We start from the raw sequence: 16,289 nt of genomic DNA, 5'->3' as shown, positions 1-16,289 counted from the left end.
TAGCTGAAGGGTAAGAACAAAAGCTAAGGGGGATGGTCTTCCTCTGCCCCCCCCCCCCCCCCCCCGTAATTTTCAAGTGCTCTGGTCAGTTCTGCAAATGTTTTTGAGAAATCATTAGTTAAGTGAAAGATGAACCTGTACATGTGGCTCTTTAAAAAGAAAAAAAAATGTTCATGGCTATTAGTCCCAAACCCCTCAGCAATACACTTCACTGTTTCTGTTTGCGTGGTTATCCAGCTAATGAAGCAGGACTGGAGGTAGTGCCACTCCAGCAGTAAGAAGAAAACAGTTATGAAAATATTGCTTCTTTACCCAGTCAAAGAAAATGTAGACCAGAAAGAGTCATTTTAAGGCAGTGGCAACTTTCCAGTGCCAATGCAGCCCTGAGGTAAGGGAAAACACATTGCTGCCCTCCACCACAGGATGCAGCGCATGCCCTGTTGGCATGGCACAAGAAAGTAGGATAGGAATGGCAGTTAATCTGCTTCTTTGAGTGAGGAGGGGAGATGTAGAGTGCCTGCTTTGGGGCATGATCCTATGTTCACTTGCTCAGAAGATCTAAGGAAAGGCTGGCAGCTTGTTCCCATGTGAGTGGGTCAGTCCACAGCATACTGGTACAGAAAACAAACAGCACATAAATCCTACTGTCATTGGCAAGAGCAGGACATTTTCTCCCCTAAGAAGGACAATCCCTCAAGAAGAAAAATCGGCCCCTTTTGGCTGTTAAGTGCTGTTGGGATACATGCAGACACAGGAAGCTGGCCAAAGGATAAGTGGCCAAAGGATGATTGGCAGCACTGGAGAAGGGATAAACACAGGTTTTACTTTGAGAAAAAAAAACCTTGGATTGCAGTGAATGTGTAGTTGTAAATCTCATGAATCAGATGTGATTCACAGATTAAATTTTCCATGAAACAACTGCACATTTGGTTTGGGCCTAAATAGACCTATATGTTAATATTGCATCCATCTGTTGAATTTTGGCTACATAATAGTATCTACTAAGCCTGACCATATATGTATTCCATAATACATAAACCCCTTCTGCTAGATGCTGCCATGGTTGTTATGAAAGCTGATAAGACATGCAGAGTGTGAGGCAAAATACACTTCTGATCCCCCCATACTGCATCTAGTAGTGTACAAAGTAGTCTTTGATTATGAAGAAATTGGTCATTTCTTAGCTGGAGAACCAAGGGGAAGGTGACATCCTCCACACCAGTCTCTGAAGGGAGAATGTAGGGACTTGGATTTGTTTTTTTTTTTTAGATACCTCAGCTGTGTTTGCTTGGCTCTCCTCTCCATCTTTACCCCCCAAAAAACTACTCATTGATCTAACCAGGGCACAGCAATAGCAATACAATGTAAAACAAACCTGAAGGATAAGGCAGAAAATTAAATTGGATCTTAACTTACTTTGCTCACTGCTTGTAGAAGATGGCTTTCCAGAAGCATCTTCCAAAGAGTTGCTGAGGTCAACAGCTGATGCGATGTGAGTGTACTGTGTGGCATTCTTTCTTCTAGCAGTTGAGGGTGATCTGAGAAAACAATGCACCAACCATGCATTTCCGTGTTTTCACAAGGAGTAAACATCAATTGGTTCTGAATGAATTTGTTCAAATGACTGTTCAGTGGATTTGTGTGAAAGGGTACTCCTGCACCAGGCTTGTTCAGGTTTTGCTGTGTTTTCCTATAAAGGCTATTAAGCTAGCTCTAATTTGAAGTCTTTTCTTTTTTGCATCTAGATTCACAGCTGGGAGGGCTCATGTCTCAAAGTGTTCTTCCTAATTCTCACAGAGCTGCTGGAGGGCAAAATACACATTATCTTGACCAATACAGGTTCCCAAACTTCTCTTTACAAACATAACACAAAGGCAGGCCCAAAGGTGGTATCTGTATGGGAAAATTGGTGGAAAGGAGGGATGCTTTACTCCTACCACACCTGTAGATTCTCACCTACAAATGCCCCTCATCTTATTTCACCTGGGCTTAGTCTATTTCAGAGCCAGGCTGGGGGGAAAACCTATTAAAATGGCCTAAAGGGCTTTTTGCTGGGAATAATCTCTTGGTAGAGCAAGGATTTATTCCCCTCTCTTCTCCAATTCTCTCCTGAAAGTGTGTCCCCCATGTACACCTTCATTTGCCTTGCAAACATGGAGTTAAAAACCTGTTTTTCCTGTAATACATAGTTCTGCTCTTGAGGTCCTTGAAAGGTTATCCTCAAATCCATGAAGAAGGGACTTAGGGTCTAATCCTATCCAACTTTCCAATGCCAATAGATCTGCAATGCAGCCCTGAGGTAAGGGAAGAAATGTTCCCTTACCCTGACCGCACCACTCCCCAGGACAGTAGTTCTCAAACTTTTCCAGCCCAAGGCTCCCCTGATCCTTGTAGCCATTGGCCATGGCTCCCCATTACAACACCTCACCTCAGTTACCCCCAAAATAGGGATGAAGGTGTTATAATTATACATTAGAAACAAAAAAACATCTGCCAGCACTCTGAGGCTGTAATCCTAACCACACTTACCTGAGAGTAAGCCCCACTGAACAAAATAGGACTCTGAGTAGACCTGGTTAGGATTGTGCTCTGAGTTTGTTAGCAGCACACCTGGAGGGTTTTGGAAAAGGAGGGGGGAAGTGATGAATTTGCTGGGGGAGGGGAAGACTTTGTTTTGTGTGCATCTGCTAATTGCAAACTGAGACCCAGAGACTGTTTGGCTGCAATCCTAACCCCACTTTCCTGGGAGTAAGTCCCATTGAACACAATAGGACTTACTTCTGAGAAGACCTAGCTAGGATTATGCCTTTTGTCTTACAATAGGCACCCCTGCTATTGCTTAACCCCTGCTAATTGGGTAAGAAGCACTTTTTCAAGTGGGTGCTCCTTTTTGAAGCAGGGGGAGAGTAACTGGCCCACCTCCCCCCAGCAGTGTCTTTTCTAGTGGCTGTCTGCTGGTGTTGCATCTTTTTAGATTGTGAGCCATTAGTTATTTGATTTTTTTTCTGTAAACAGCTTTGGGAACTTTTTGTTGAAAAGCAGTATATAAATACTGTTAACAACAACAACATGGGAAGTACCCCCCAGGAGGCAGGAGGAAAAAGGGGGATGGCTGAAAAGGAATGGGTATTTTTATTTTTTAATCAATTTTTGGAGACAAAGCCATCAAGAGTGGCTTTTTTCTCTTTTTTGAAGGGGGAGGAAAAAGAGAAATGTGAGGAATCTGGGTTAAGCTGACACAGACCCCAAGCCTATATAGGTCTACTCAGAAGTAAGGCCCATTTGAGTCAATGGGGCTTACTCCCAGGAAAGTGTAGAAGGATTGCAGCCACACCCAGCAAGATTACAACTCACCCTAAAGTAGATGGGGACTGCTCACACACATACACCCCAACATGCAGATGCCACCCCTGTTCCCCCAGGCAAGACGGAGGGATGTGGCTGTGGCATTTGGACACCCCCTCCCCAGTAAGAGCAGGCTGGGCTCCCTCCTTCCCAAGCAGAAGAAAGCGCTTCACTGCTCTCTCTAGGTGAGGCTTCCCTCCCAGTTTGAAGCCTGCCAGGAGCTCACCCTGTGCTGATGAGATGCAGCACCTCTGCCGCTGCCCAGCCAGCCTCTCTCCCACCTCCCCCAACCATGTTTCACAGCCCTCCCCCTCACGCTGCCCCACCCACAGAAGAAAAGCAGCAAGTAGGGAGGCAGCAGGTGCAGCAGAGAAGAGCAGCTAAGCTACTCTATTCTACTACTACTAGGTCCTGCAGCTACCACCACCTCTCTCCTGGAGATGCGTCAAGATGCCTCTGGCAGCTAGCCATGCCTCCCTAGGGAGCCGGGATGCACAGATTGAATACCTCAGCCCCAGGACATGCAGTACATATTCTGTTGGAATGGCTGCAAGGGTGCTGGAAAGTTGGATAGGATTTGGCCCTTTATTTGCCAGGGTGATCGAATGGAATGTTTATCCTGATGAACCAGGATATTTAAGGCATTGTTTGATAAAAAGGAATGCAGTGAATATAATATAGCTTGACCAGTAAGGCTTTTGATACAGCACCACACAGCATACTATTGATCTTGGCTCAATAGTAAAGATTTGACCCTCCTCCTCAAACATCTTGGCATATTTGTGAAAGAGCTGATATGGCTATCCACATTGTATCCCAGTGAGTAGTAGGGCTATCCTGCATGACAAAGTAGCTGGGCCAAAGAGCAAAAGGTGATTGAGAGTAACATGTTCCAAGAAGTGAACTGGAGCTAGCTCACTGTGACTGAAATTTCAGCAGATACCTAGACAGAAACTTTACACTCACACAAACCAAGAGGCATGAGCTTGCACTGGAGAGAGAGAGAGAGCGAGCGTGCAGTGCTACTCATTGAGGTTGAGGGCTGGGGTGTAAGAAGGGCTTTCCTGTTCTTGCCTGCTGAAGTCATACAGTTCAGCCTGCCATGTGCCTTCAATATTCAATACTTTGTGGTCTCACTGGTAGCTCATAGCTCCAAAGGATCCCTTTTCAGTACATAAGTGAAGGTTTCACATTCTGAAGCTACAGGTCAGCAGAGTTTGTGGAAATCAGGGTTAGTTCACCCAAGGATTCTAGGTAAAATACTAAGATAGGACTTAAGAGATGCTGGAGATGGGGAGAGGGCCAGAAATGAGATGTGCTTCTTTACCTCTGCCTGGATGCTACAAATTCCACAAATTTGTACACTTCTATTGGCAGCTCTCTTTTCTGCAGGTTCTGAATGAACTCCAGGTATTTCTCGCCAGACTTGTAGGGCTTACAGAATTCAGTCAGGTTCTCATATCCTTCAGGGATTCGTTCTGCTTGGGTACGCTGAAGCTTGAACATTCTCAAGGTGACCTTACACAAACAACACCAGGAAACATGCAGAAAAAGGAACACATTTTTTTTTAATTTGCAAAGTGCAGGATGTCATTCATTTTTTGTTTTAAAAATTTATTTCTGGCCCTTCTCAGCAAGGCCTCAGGGCAGCATGCAATAGATTTTTAAAACAAATACAAGAAACCAGAATAACAAAGGAATTGTTTAGAAGTTTGCAGAACCAGCATCATGTCATCTAGCATGAGCTGGAAGACAAAGACCAATTCTCATAAAGAGGACCTTTCTTGCAGGGTCCCTGTTGAAAATAATGTATGTGAAGCACTATGTAAAAGTGTACACTACAGGTGACTCTGTCTACTACTGCTACCCTCAACTGTCTCAAGAAGGATAATCTCTCAATACTTTTTCAGCTGTGACTGCTGCTAAATCCTTTCAGATGTTATTTGTCTTTGGGCACAATCCTACCCTGCGCTGGAACAGGCAAGCCAAGAGGCTTGCACTGTTTCCAGCGCAGGACAGGGGCCCAAGGCGTCTCAGCCAGAGGCAAGGGAAAACATTTCCCCTTACCTCTGGGTAAGATGCCTCTGTCCCAGTGGATCTCCTTGAACTTGCACCACCTCCTGAGGTGGAACAAGTCTGAGGAGAGTGGAGCGGCTTTACACTGCTCCAAACTCCCTGGCAATGAGGGTTGGGATCTAGCATAAGTGCCTCCTCCCTGCCCACCCCAGAGGCTTGTGTCGGCCCAGCTGGGCCAACGCAAACCTCACCAAGAAAGCTGGCATGGAGACTTGTATCAGCCTCCACAGGCCAGCATACCTCTGAGCTTCCTCCTGAGGAGGCCGGTGCAAGGGTCTTTCATCAACCCATGGGTGCCTTAGGATTGCGTCCTTTGTGTCTCAGCACACTTCAGTCACTTGTCCTTTTGCTCCTTCCCTTCCCCTCTTATCTTTTCTCTTCACATCTCATCTCTTCAACTGCTTTTTCTAAATCCTTTTATCTTCAAACAGACCACAACATTCTGTTTCCTCATAGCTTGGCAACTCCTTGGCCCAGGTGAAGGTTCCATCTTATTACTGTCCTGAACAGAGGATTGCAGTTCTGTAATGGCCTAGAACTGAGGTTTTAGATGGCCAAATTAGACACTAGAGGAGATGTGTGGCAGCCACCCAGAGAATGCAGTCCCACATCTCCTTGGTAATAAAAAAACTTACATGATATGTCACTTGGCTTAGTATCCCCACCCCACCAGACAACAGGTAGCCAATTAAATAGAGTGGGGCAACTCATGACATCTTTTATCTTTATGTGTTACTAGGTGAACAGAGCTGCTGCACTCTCCAACAGCCACACACACACCCCTTGTCATGTGTATTCTGGCTCTGACTCATACTCAGGTGCTAAATGCAGAATTCTGATAATCCCAGAGTGAAAGCATCCAGAATAAACCTATACACTTTGGGCACACTGGCAAAAGCTTTCTTTATTTCCCCACCTTGTTCCTGTACCAAAATTCAGGTTTTAAATAATTTGACATGTAACTAAACTCTGATGCATTTTTTTAAAACGGGGGCGGGGGGGATTAAGAACAGAGAAATATTGAAAATGCTTAACCCTTTCCCCCTACTATTTACTTGCTCCAAATGGCTCATCCAAGAGTACACTCCTATGCATGCCTACTCAGAAGTAAGTCCAATTGTGCTCAATGGGGCTTAGTTCTAGGAAACTGTATACTAGACTGCAACCCAAGTGGTCCATCCCCCCCAACAACAGGAAGTTGGAAAAGCAGGGAAACAGTAGGGAAAGGATTAAGCACAGGGCAGCACCCAAACTGTTCTGGTTCTTGCGCTCATGAGGTGGTCCACATACTAAGTGTCCCCCCCACAGCAATGGCCCTCATTGCCCATAGTACCTGCAATTACCAAGCAAGGAGGGCACTGAGGCACTGCTACATGGTTTGATTATGAGATTGGAGGCAAGACTGTGAGTTTGAGAGCCAGGGTGGTGTAGTAGTTTGGGAGGTGGGCTTAGACCTGGAAGATCCAGGTTCGAATCCCCCCTCAGCCATGAAGCTTCCTGGGTGACCTTGGGCCAGTCACATTCTCTCAGCCTCACCTACCTCACAGGGTTGTTGTGAGGACAAAAGGAGGGGAGCAGCTGTGTACACCACCCTGAGCTCTTGGGAGGGCAGTATAAAAATGTGAAAAACAAATAAATCAGACATGGTGGCCAACATGACCACAGTCTCCTGGTCCATGCCATCATCCTCCACTAGGATAATTGCAGTTGCAAGGATCATTATCAGTTGATTCAGGACTGCAGAAACCAATGTTGGATAGGGTGATGTAGTGCAGGAACTCTGACGGGCAATCCATCATGCTAGCTCCACAAAATGCCCTGCATGTGTGGGTGGACCACACAGAAAACATACAAACTGATAGCTATGGGGAATGGCAAGGAAGGGAGGGGAAAAGAAGAGATCTTCCAATCAACAACACCAGTTACTGGAATGAACTCCACTCATCCAGGTAATTAGTACTTGTCCAATGAGGGATTTTCAAAGATTTTACTTATGCAAGTGTTTGAAGTGACTTACAAGGGGAAGGGTCAGGCCCAGAAGAGGACAAAGGTGAGCGCTAGAGAGACATAGATTAGGTGGCTGCCCTGGCATGCCAAGAGGCAAGACTGTTGAGGTTTTAGAGTTCTGGAGAAGGGGCAAAAGTGGGAGTGGGGGTGGGGAAATGAGGCGGAAGACTAGGAACAGTGCCGTGAATCAGGCAGCAGCACATGCTACACTTGGAGTGGCTCACAGTGCCTTCAACAAAAGCTAGAGGCTAGGGGAGACTTCTGAGCACAGTTCAACCATTAAACCCACTTGCAGCAGGGAACTTTTCTACCCTACTGAACAAAACCTTGACAGAATGCCGAAGGTGGACTGGAAGGGCAGGGTGGGGAATTACAACATAGAATATGCCCAAACCAACCAGTTTCCTGTCCTGAGAAGAGCAAAATCTCAGATGGAAACTCTAGTCTCTTTTTGCCAGGCAAGTGTTACTAGGATTTCTGCAGGCCCAGGAAATCTGCTGAGGAATGATTGACAGTGTGGGAGGAGGGACAGGTGGGGCTTTTTTCTCAAAGAAAGCCCTGGATTGTAGCGAAAGTGTAGTTGTAAATCCCTTGAGTTAAAACTCATGGATGTCTTTTCCCATAGAACTGCTGCACATTTGGTCTGGGCTTGAGTTGACAGACAGACACTAAAATAAATTGTTTTTGAAGTAAACTACTGCTATATCAAAGCATTAGTGAGAACACATATGCTGTGTCTGTTGTATAATTTTGGATTTCTGGGTGCAGGACTTTTTGGACAAAAATCAAAAAGCCGCATCCATAAGAAAACATGAAGTAAAAAGTATTACGTAGGTTGGTCTGGTAACTTCCCATATAACACTGGAGAGAAATGAAGGTGATCAGGGACATCCCTAACACTACTCACCCGCGTCAGCACCTCATCCCCTTGGTACATCAGTTTGCGGATGTGGGAGATGATTCTCTCCCTGACTTTCTCCAGCTCCAGACGGCGGTTGTTAGCATCAAAGACACAGGTTTTGTATATCACTTCTGATTCGTTAACCTGTATACAGTGAAAGAAAAACTGATGGAAGAAATGGAACAGTGAGGGCTTAGAGGTGCAAGAAATGAGGAGCGTATGCTTTGGAAAAATATATGTGGACAGCGTCTTGCATCAGTGCCAAAAAATATCAAAAAATATATTTTTCATTGGTTGCCTACTTTTTAATTATAACTTGCATCTTGTCAAAAGACAACTTTCAGTCTGAAATTCAAAATGGATGAGTATTTTTCTGCTTTCATAAATTCTGATTTTTCCCAGGCAGGGCCAGTCTGGGAGATGAACTAGCCCTATGTTCGTTGGTATCCTAGCACTCACTTCTGCTATAGCCATGAGGAGATACTTTGGGCCAAACTGTTTCTGCCATTAAAGCCCATTGTTAGAAGACAGGATTAATGGAAAAGGAACTGGAAGTGTTGCTTTTATCTCTAAGGTTTAGCTATGATGAGCTGATTCAGCCTAGGAGTATTCTGCATGGCATAAGGAGGTCACTGTCCCTCTGTACCCATTTCATGCTGAAGATTGCCTCCAACATTTTGCTCCCCAAAGTGGCTGCTTCAGATGAGTGGGGACTTCCAGTGCAAAAACAGCATGAGGGAAATGAAAATCACCCTCCTGACATGCATTATACACGTAGTCTGGCACTCTCCCCATAGTTCATTATTAGAGACAAAAGAACCACTTCAGGACCACTTCTGCACTAAACCTCTCTTCTAACAATGTGTTTAATGTCAGGTGTGGTTTTTGCCTGTGAATGAAGGGGAAGCAGAGTCACATGGGAAGGAAATGTTGACAATGGCACATGGAACTGTGCAGGATAGTCTCACCCAGAGGATACTGAAAATGTGGCCAAAGCACAAGCATTTGCCAGGACTGGACCAGTAAGGGAACTACCCAATGACAGCACATAGCGTCATCTTGGTTCTTACTCAACATGATGCAACATGCATTGTTTAAAAGCTTGCCAAATCCAAATGAGTTGTATTTTCAAATCTCCTGTGATGATACAAAAGCCCTTCTCCTTCTTCACTCACCCTGCTGCATCTCCACACTGGGACTGTTTTGGAGCCATTTTATGCTGAGGCCCACAAAAAAGCTGGTGCTGGTCTTGCTGCCCAGCCCCCTCTGGCTTCCAAGTCTCTTCCACACATTTCCAGGCTCTTCACTACTACCATGAGGCGATGAATTCCAAAATCCAAGGCCTCCATTAGAGACAGGTGGCTGAGCAGCCTAAATGTTGAGATCCAAGACTAATACCTTTATCTGCACTTCATCTCGATAGCGACGCCGTTTCTCCAGTTGCTTGTTGCCGCTGCCTGTTGTGCCCTGGAACTCTTCTTCTGCCTTGGCACTTAAAACCTTGGCTTTCTCCAGTTCCTCACAGCGCTGGATATAATGGAGACGGGACTTACGCATGGAGGACAGGGAATAATCCTGCAATTGGAGGAGGAGTTACAATGTCACATCTGCTCAGTGTGGCTCTGAACAGCTCTGCTTGCCCTGGACTTTACTTTCAAAAGCCTTGCTACGTATTACAGTGCATCCAGGCAAAAGCTTCCTGTGTTTCTGAATCAAGTACTTATGAGCCAAACCAAAAATGTAAGAAACTTTGAAAAAACACAGACTTCTTTGATGGCTGAAAGGGTATCTCTTATTTTCCTCTAAAGCAGGCTTCATAGTAGTTATGCTTATGACTGCCTATGGCATGTAAAAATTGCTGCCAGCCAACAGGCCATGAAAATTCTTCTAAACTGGGAGAGTTTTGTCATTCTTACCCGCCCCCCGCCCCCCCATTTCTTCTTCAAGTGCCACAACAGACTTAAATATGTCTGGGGAGGTGAGCTAGTAGCTTTTGTGGACTTATTGACCAGATATTCCAAAGGCTAGTAAGTGAAAACATAGTTATGCTGGAAATAGCCCTAAGGCAGAGGTTTTCAAACTGGAGCATTTTGATGCCCCAGCTGGTGAAGCCCTGCCTCTGGCCCTTTAAGGGGCGAGGGGAGGGGGGAGAAGGCAACAATGCTATCCCCAGGATTGTGCTGCTGCTGGGGAGAGGAGGGATTATTTTTTGTTTTTTACTTACCTGAAGCTGGCACTGGAGTCCTGGAGGTCTGGGGAGTCCACTGCAGGACTCCCCACACCTCCAAACAGCTAAAAATAACAAAAAACTGGCAATTCCAGTTTTTGTTGTGAAACTGGAAATGCCTGGTTTTTTGTTATTTTTAGATGTTTGGAGGTGCAAGAAGCCCTGCAGAAGGCTTCTCTGACACCAAGGATCCCAGCGCTGGCTCCAGGAATGTAAAAAGAAAACGCTCTCATTCCCGGTAGCAGCGTAATCCTGGGGATTGCTTTGCTGCCTTAGCCCCTTCCCCTCATACACTTTGGGTCTCAAACTCCCAAGGAGTTTGAGAACCAAAGCTCTAGACAACATCTCTTCAGATATTCTGCATCTGAATACAGTTGCTGTGCATCTAGCGTTGGCAACCTTCAGTCTTGAAAGACTATGGTATAAGCCTACAGCACCCGGTATTCCCATGCGGTCTCCCATCCAAGTACTAACCAGGCCTGACCCCTGCTTAGCTTCCGAGATCAGAAGAGATCAGGCATGTGCAGGGTAACAGTTGCTGCCATAGTAAGCTTCATAGTAAATAGTAAATGGTCTTCAGCCTATCAGATCTAGCTTCACCCATCCAGTTTACTGAAAGTAGCAGCTGCACAACCAGCACATCATAGTTCAGGAGTTTGCACGTGACTGGTTTCTAGTTACACTTCAGACATTCACATATTTACATATACCTGATGTGTGAGAGGCGGCCTTTAAAGAAATAAAATTTAAAAAATACGTCTTTAAATCATGTGCTTATCAGTCATCCCAGTCTCTTTGCACTCAGAGATTAGAGCAGGGGTGTCCAAAGTTTTTGGCAGGGGGGCCACACAGTCTCTCTGACACTGTGTCGGGGGCCAGGGAAAAAAAGAATTAATTTACATTTAAAATTTGAATATATTTACATAAGTTTACATAAATGAATATATTAAAGATGAACTTATATGAATGAATGAAGGTCTTGCAATAGCTCAAGGCCTATAAAAGGCCTGGCACAAAGCAAGGCTGGCCTTTCCTTTGCTGCTGCTACTGCATCACAGACGTGAAACAAGAAGCAGTGGAAGGAACCCTCATCCCACAGCTCACGTGAGAGGTCAAACAGTTGCCCTCATTCTGAGAGCAGTTGCGTCGGGCCAGTGTGGGCTCCAACAAATCTCCAGAGGGCCAGAGGCTCATTGGAGACTGGGGGCTCCCTGAGGGCCGCATTGAGAGGCCTTGAGGGCCGCAAGTGGCCCCAGGGCCAGGGTTTGGGCACCCCTGGATTAGAGCACTGGAAGGCAGAAGCAGATTACTAAGCAACTGGGCAGAATATTGCCTATACAATTTCCCTTACATTTCCATATGTAAAAGGGCTAGAGACTGTTTTTCAGGCTGAAGGCATGAGGCCCTATTGTGATTAGAACTCTCAGGGCCTGGGGCAATGGAGGCTTTTAACTTGAAGGTGTTGACAGCTCCATCCTTCCTAAGATAGGAGAATTATGTGTATTCGCATGTATGTCTTGAGACAAGCCCCTAGCCCCTCCCGACCGCCTCCTTCCTGATATCACTTTCATTCTACACTGTCCAGGAATTTATTAAGAAATTTGCACTTATAGGACTTTAAGCTGCTCGTGGACACCTGACAAAAGACCATCAGTGATTGTCACTGCTCTCCTCCCCTTCCTCCCCCCCCCGTCATCTCTTACCATCCTTTTCTGCTCCTTTTGCCACTGATCTTTGAATTCCTTCCGCCATTTCTCAATTTCATTCCTCTTGGCCCAAAGAGGCTGCAGGGGAAGGATAGAATCAGAGGATGAAGTGAGATTTCAAATAGCTCCAACCAACAAAGCCTCAAGGAGGTGGGTGGGTGAGACCTATCAGTAGAAATTTGCGTGATTTGACAGGTGCCAGAGCTACATTTGAGAACCAGGCGTATAAGAACATAAGAACAGCCCCACTGGATCAGGCCATAGGCCCATCTAGTCCAGCTTCCTGTATCTCAGTGGCCCACCAAAAGCCCCAGGGAGCACACCAGATAACAAGAGACCTGCATCCTGGTGCCCTCCCTTGCATTGGCATTCTGACATAGCCCATTTCTAAAACCAGGAGGTTGCACATACACATCATGGCTTGTAACCCATAATGGATTTTTTTCCTGCAGAAACTTGTCCAATCCCCTTTTAAAGGCATCCAGGCCAGATGCCGTCACCACATCCTGCAGCAAGGAGTTCCACATACTGACCACACGCTGAGTAAATAAATATTTTCTTTTGTCTGTCCTAATCCTCCCAACACTCAATTTTAGTGGATGTCCCCTAGTGGATAGCAGCTAGAAACAAGGAAGTATTTCCAGTACTCTGCCCTGCACTGGGAAAGCTTTGCCCTTGAGTAGGGTCAGAGAGGCTCAAAGGGAAAGGACAGGCTGGTCAGGTCTTGCTTGGCTTGCCTTGAGAATAAAAAAACAAAAACAAAACACCATCACTACATTGGAGGGCCCTTCCCTCTATTCCACCAACACAGGCATCCACTAGCGAGTTAATGTCTTACCCACCCTGAGATGCAGAAAGCACATTACCACTATTCAGACCACTCAGATTATTGTGTATATGCATCTCAATACTACCTGTGACAGAGAAGAGGGAAAGTAGAAAAAGAAAGATGTTTCTGAATAGGATCTTTTATGCTGGATGCTATAGGGGCTGCGTACTGAAGATGGATGAGGGCTTAGCTGATGACTATGAAAGTGACAGATAGGAACACTTGGGAAGGTGTTGCACTAGATGTGATATGTATTGATTTTTTTCCACGTGTAGGTAGCCTACGCCAGGAAATACGTAGAAAATCAGAAGTGAAGTCACTGGTACTTCCAAGTTTCCTACTGGTTAAGAGCCGCACATGACTGCCTCCTGCCCCGGAAGGCATGTTGTTCTTTGCCTTGATAATCCGCTTCCACATGCTGCCTGCTCATGCTTTGCAGTTCCTAGCTTAGGCATGTTGGCATCCACCTATCTTCACAGGAGCAATACTAGCATAGAGACTGTGGGTGGTTTGGTGCCCTTTGCTGAACAAGGTCATTAAAGCTTTCACCCAAACGATCTGCTTTGCATGATTAAATGCTGCTAAACTAAACCCGAAGATTACAGTTCTTGTTTTGGATTTTGCTATCAGAGCTGATCTTATGAGCCCTGGCAGTATGGATTAGCAATTAATGTGGCACAATCCCTGCATGGTTTGCAGTTATCAGACGATACGGTGTGTCAGAATAGCAAACCTTTAAAAATCTGTCTGCCTAGAAATTCTTGGGAAGGGATCTCTTTAAGTTTCTTCCCGTTTCTTCCTTGCCCTTGAATTATTTTAAAAGATATTCCTTGCCTACTGTCTTTTTCAAATGTAGGCACCAGAATAGCATGAGATGTTCTCACCAACTAGTCGGCCCATGAGATATTTGGGGTGATGCCCTTGTGTAGCAGTTATCAGATGGAAGCCGGAAATGCTGTACCTCATAGTATTCTCTATCGTGCAGAGTTCCAGCTGTCTCGATGGCTAAGTTTCCTGTCCTTATGTCATGCTCCATGACCATAGTGTACAGATTCTGGAGGGGCAAGCACCTCTGAAAAGACAAAGAGGATAGACCCAAAAGGTGGGAGGTTAGCATTGGGACTGGAACCTGAAGGTCCAAATTACCAGTTAACTTTCTCATGCTGTCTCTCACATGCTCTTTTTCGTGTTCTCTCAGCCACACCTCTGCAAGTGCACTTCATCATGCATGCATGTAATGTAGTTTCTGCCACTGCCTGCTTTCATTTGGCTCCAGGGTTTCCATGCAATTGCTATAGCATGTGTGAACAGCTCACCATGTGAATTAGCCATCTAACCTGGTATTTTGTCTACACCAATGCTGCCTCCTTATGGAAGGCTATTGGCATCTTGGATTGGACTTGCTATCCATCAGGTCGAATGCGCTGAGTGTGTATATTATAGTAGCCACAAGGAGCCACTGCCCCATGGAATCTGTTCTTGGCAGCAACCACAGTGTCTTCATAAAGCTATGAAATAGACAAGCTCTGAGCTTTAAAATACATGCTGGAAGTTGCTCTGTGACACAGTAATGCTATACCTAGAGTACTATTGGTTGGATCTCTTGATAGCATTTCAGGAGCAAAACTGACATAATCGTAATGTGCATCTGTGGGCGCAATCCTAACTCACTTTCCAGCACTGACATAAGGGCAATGCAGCTCCGAGGGAAGGGAACAAATATTTCTTTATTCTGAGGAGGACTCCAATTTTTCAAGTTTTCACAGCAGTTGTCACTAGAACGGTTGAAGAGGCAACCTGTTTAAACCATTTCCTGTTTAAACCATTAAAGTGAAAAGCTGCTTATCTTTTCAGCCCGTGGTGGAAACCTCATAGAAACCTCCAGTTTATCAGCATTTTCCTTTCTCCAAGGACCACCTTGAAGTGCACCAGGAACTATAGATGTTCCCCAAAACACAGCCAAAGAACAACTGTCTTAGGGCCCAATCCTATCCAACTTTCCAGCACCGGTGCAACCATAATGCAGCCCTGAGGCAAAAGAACAAATGTTTCCATACCTTGAGGAGGCCTCTGTGACTGCCTCCCCACCATGGGATGCAGTGCACACCCCATTGGCATGGCTGCAATGGTGCTGGAAAATTGGATAGGATTGGGCCCTTAATTAGTGACTTCTGAAACAAATTCCACTACCCCCAGTTGCATAAGCAATACTGTGCAAATCATACTCCACATATGAACCTACTATGCCTACTACCTTGATTGATTGATGCATGCATGCCCCATAATTTGGCTTCAAGATGTTTCCAATGCATATGAGAGCCAATTCCATTCTACCAAACACAGAGGGCACTTTCCAGTGCATCATTTCTGAGAGACATCAGAAACTAGCATCTGCTTTTGAGTAACACTTTATTGGATATTACACACTGGAATGCTTGTCTCTACATATTTGGAGTGAATTCATCAGGCACACCATCCTAGGTTCAGTTTGGAATAGATTAAGACCCTACCGATCAAACATAGTAGGGCAAAAAGTAACTCACACCAAAATAATTCCACACAAACTGCAAAATGAAGTCAGTGAAGACTGAAATGTTCAGAAAACATTACCTGTGAGTGAATAGCATTTCTGCCAGCTTCAGCAATCTTCATGATGTTCTTTGCAAACTCAATCTCTGTGAACAAACAAATGAACAACGGGTTACTGGACAGAATTCCTCAAGAAAATGAACAGCAGGAATAGAGAGTTTCTTTCCATTTAGCCACACTTTGGGATTTTGGAAGAGACTGATGGGCAGCACAATCCTACCTAATTCCCCGCCTGCTGTATCCCACAGGGGACTTTCAGCTGCTGGAGGTCTTCTTGGGGTAAGGGGTTATTTGTTCCCTTGCCCCAGGGTAAGCCCCAGCAGCTGCTATGGGTCAACTCAGACTAGCACCAACTCTATTGCTGACACAAGTCTGCATTGACCCAGGAATGGGGTCAGGATTCAACATGCACCACTGCTTCCGATCCCACCCCCATCCTGGACCTGAACCGCCCTCCTCCCTACCCCTGTCACTGCCCTGTTCCACCCACCCCCTCCTCCATTCTGCGCACCGCCCGCCCTGTTTAACCCTCTCCCACCTCCCTTTAACCTCCAGTGTGGGCTTACCTGCTCTAGTGGGTCTTTGTGGGTCTGCCAGTGCACTGGAGAC

The 16,289-nt window shown here is 45.6% G+C and overlaps 1 protein-coding gene and 1 pseudogene across 1 annotated transcript in view; both read right to left on the bottom strand.

Annotated features, from left to right (window-relative positions):
* Positions 1–16,289, bottom strand: part of GMIP (GEM interacting protein) — a 60,233-nt gene that overhangs the window by 22,221 nt on the left and 21,723 nt on the right. The window contains exons 6-12 of the mRNA XM_066615143.1: positions 15,702–15,766; positions 14,053–14,163; positions 12,260–12,340; positions 9,728–9,904; positions 8,336–8,473; positions 4,673–4,863; positions 1,417–1,538 (exon numbers count right to left, since the gene is read on the bottom strand). Of these exons, the coding sequence (XP_066471240.1) occupies positions 1,417–1,538; positions 4,673–4,863; positions 8,336–8,473; positions 9,728–9,904; positions 12,260–12,340; positions 14,053–14,163; positions 15,702–15,766 (885 nt within the window). The remainder of the gene's footprint in view (positions 1–1,416; positions 1,539–4,672; positions 4,864–8,335; positions 8,474–9,727; positions 9,905–12,259; positions 12,341–14,052; positions 14,164–15,701; positions 15,767–16,289) is intronic.
* LOC136642915 (5S ribosomal RNA) lies at positions 10,982–11,105 on the bottom strand (annotated as a pseudogene).

The sequence above is a fragment of the Tiliqua scincoides genome, chromosome 2, assembly GCF_035046505.1.
Source record: "Tiliqua scincoides isolate rTilSci1 chromosome 2, rTilSci1.hap2, whole genome shotgun sequence".
NCBI classification, from domain to species: domain Eukaryota; kingdom Metazoa; phylum Chordata; class Lepidosauria; order Squamata; family Scincidae; genus Tiliqua; species Tiliqua scincoides.
The sequence above is the reverse complement of the archived record's forward strand: the minus strand, read 5'-3'. Positions and strand labels throughout refer to the sequence as shown.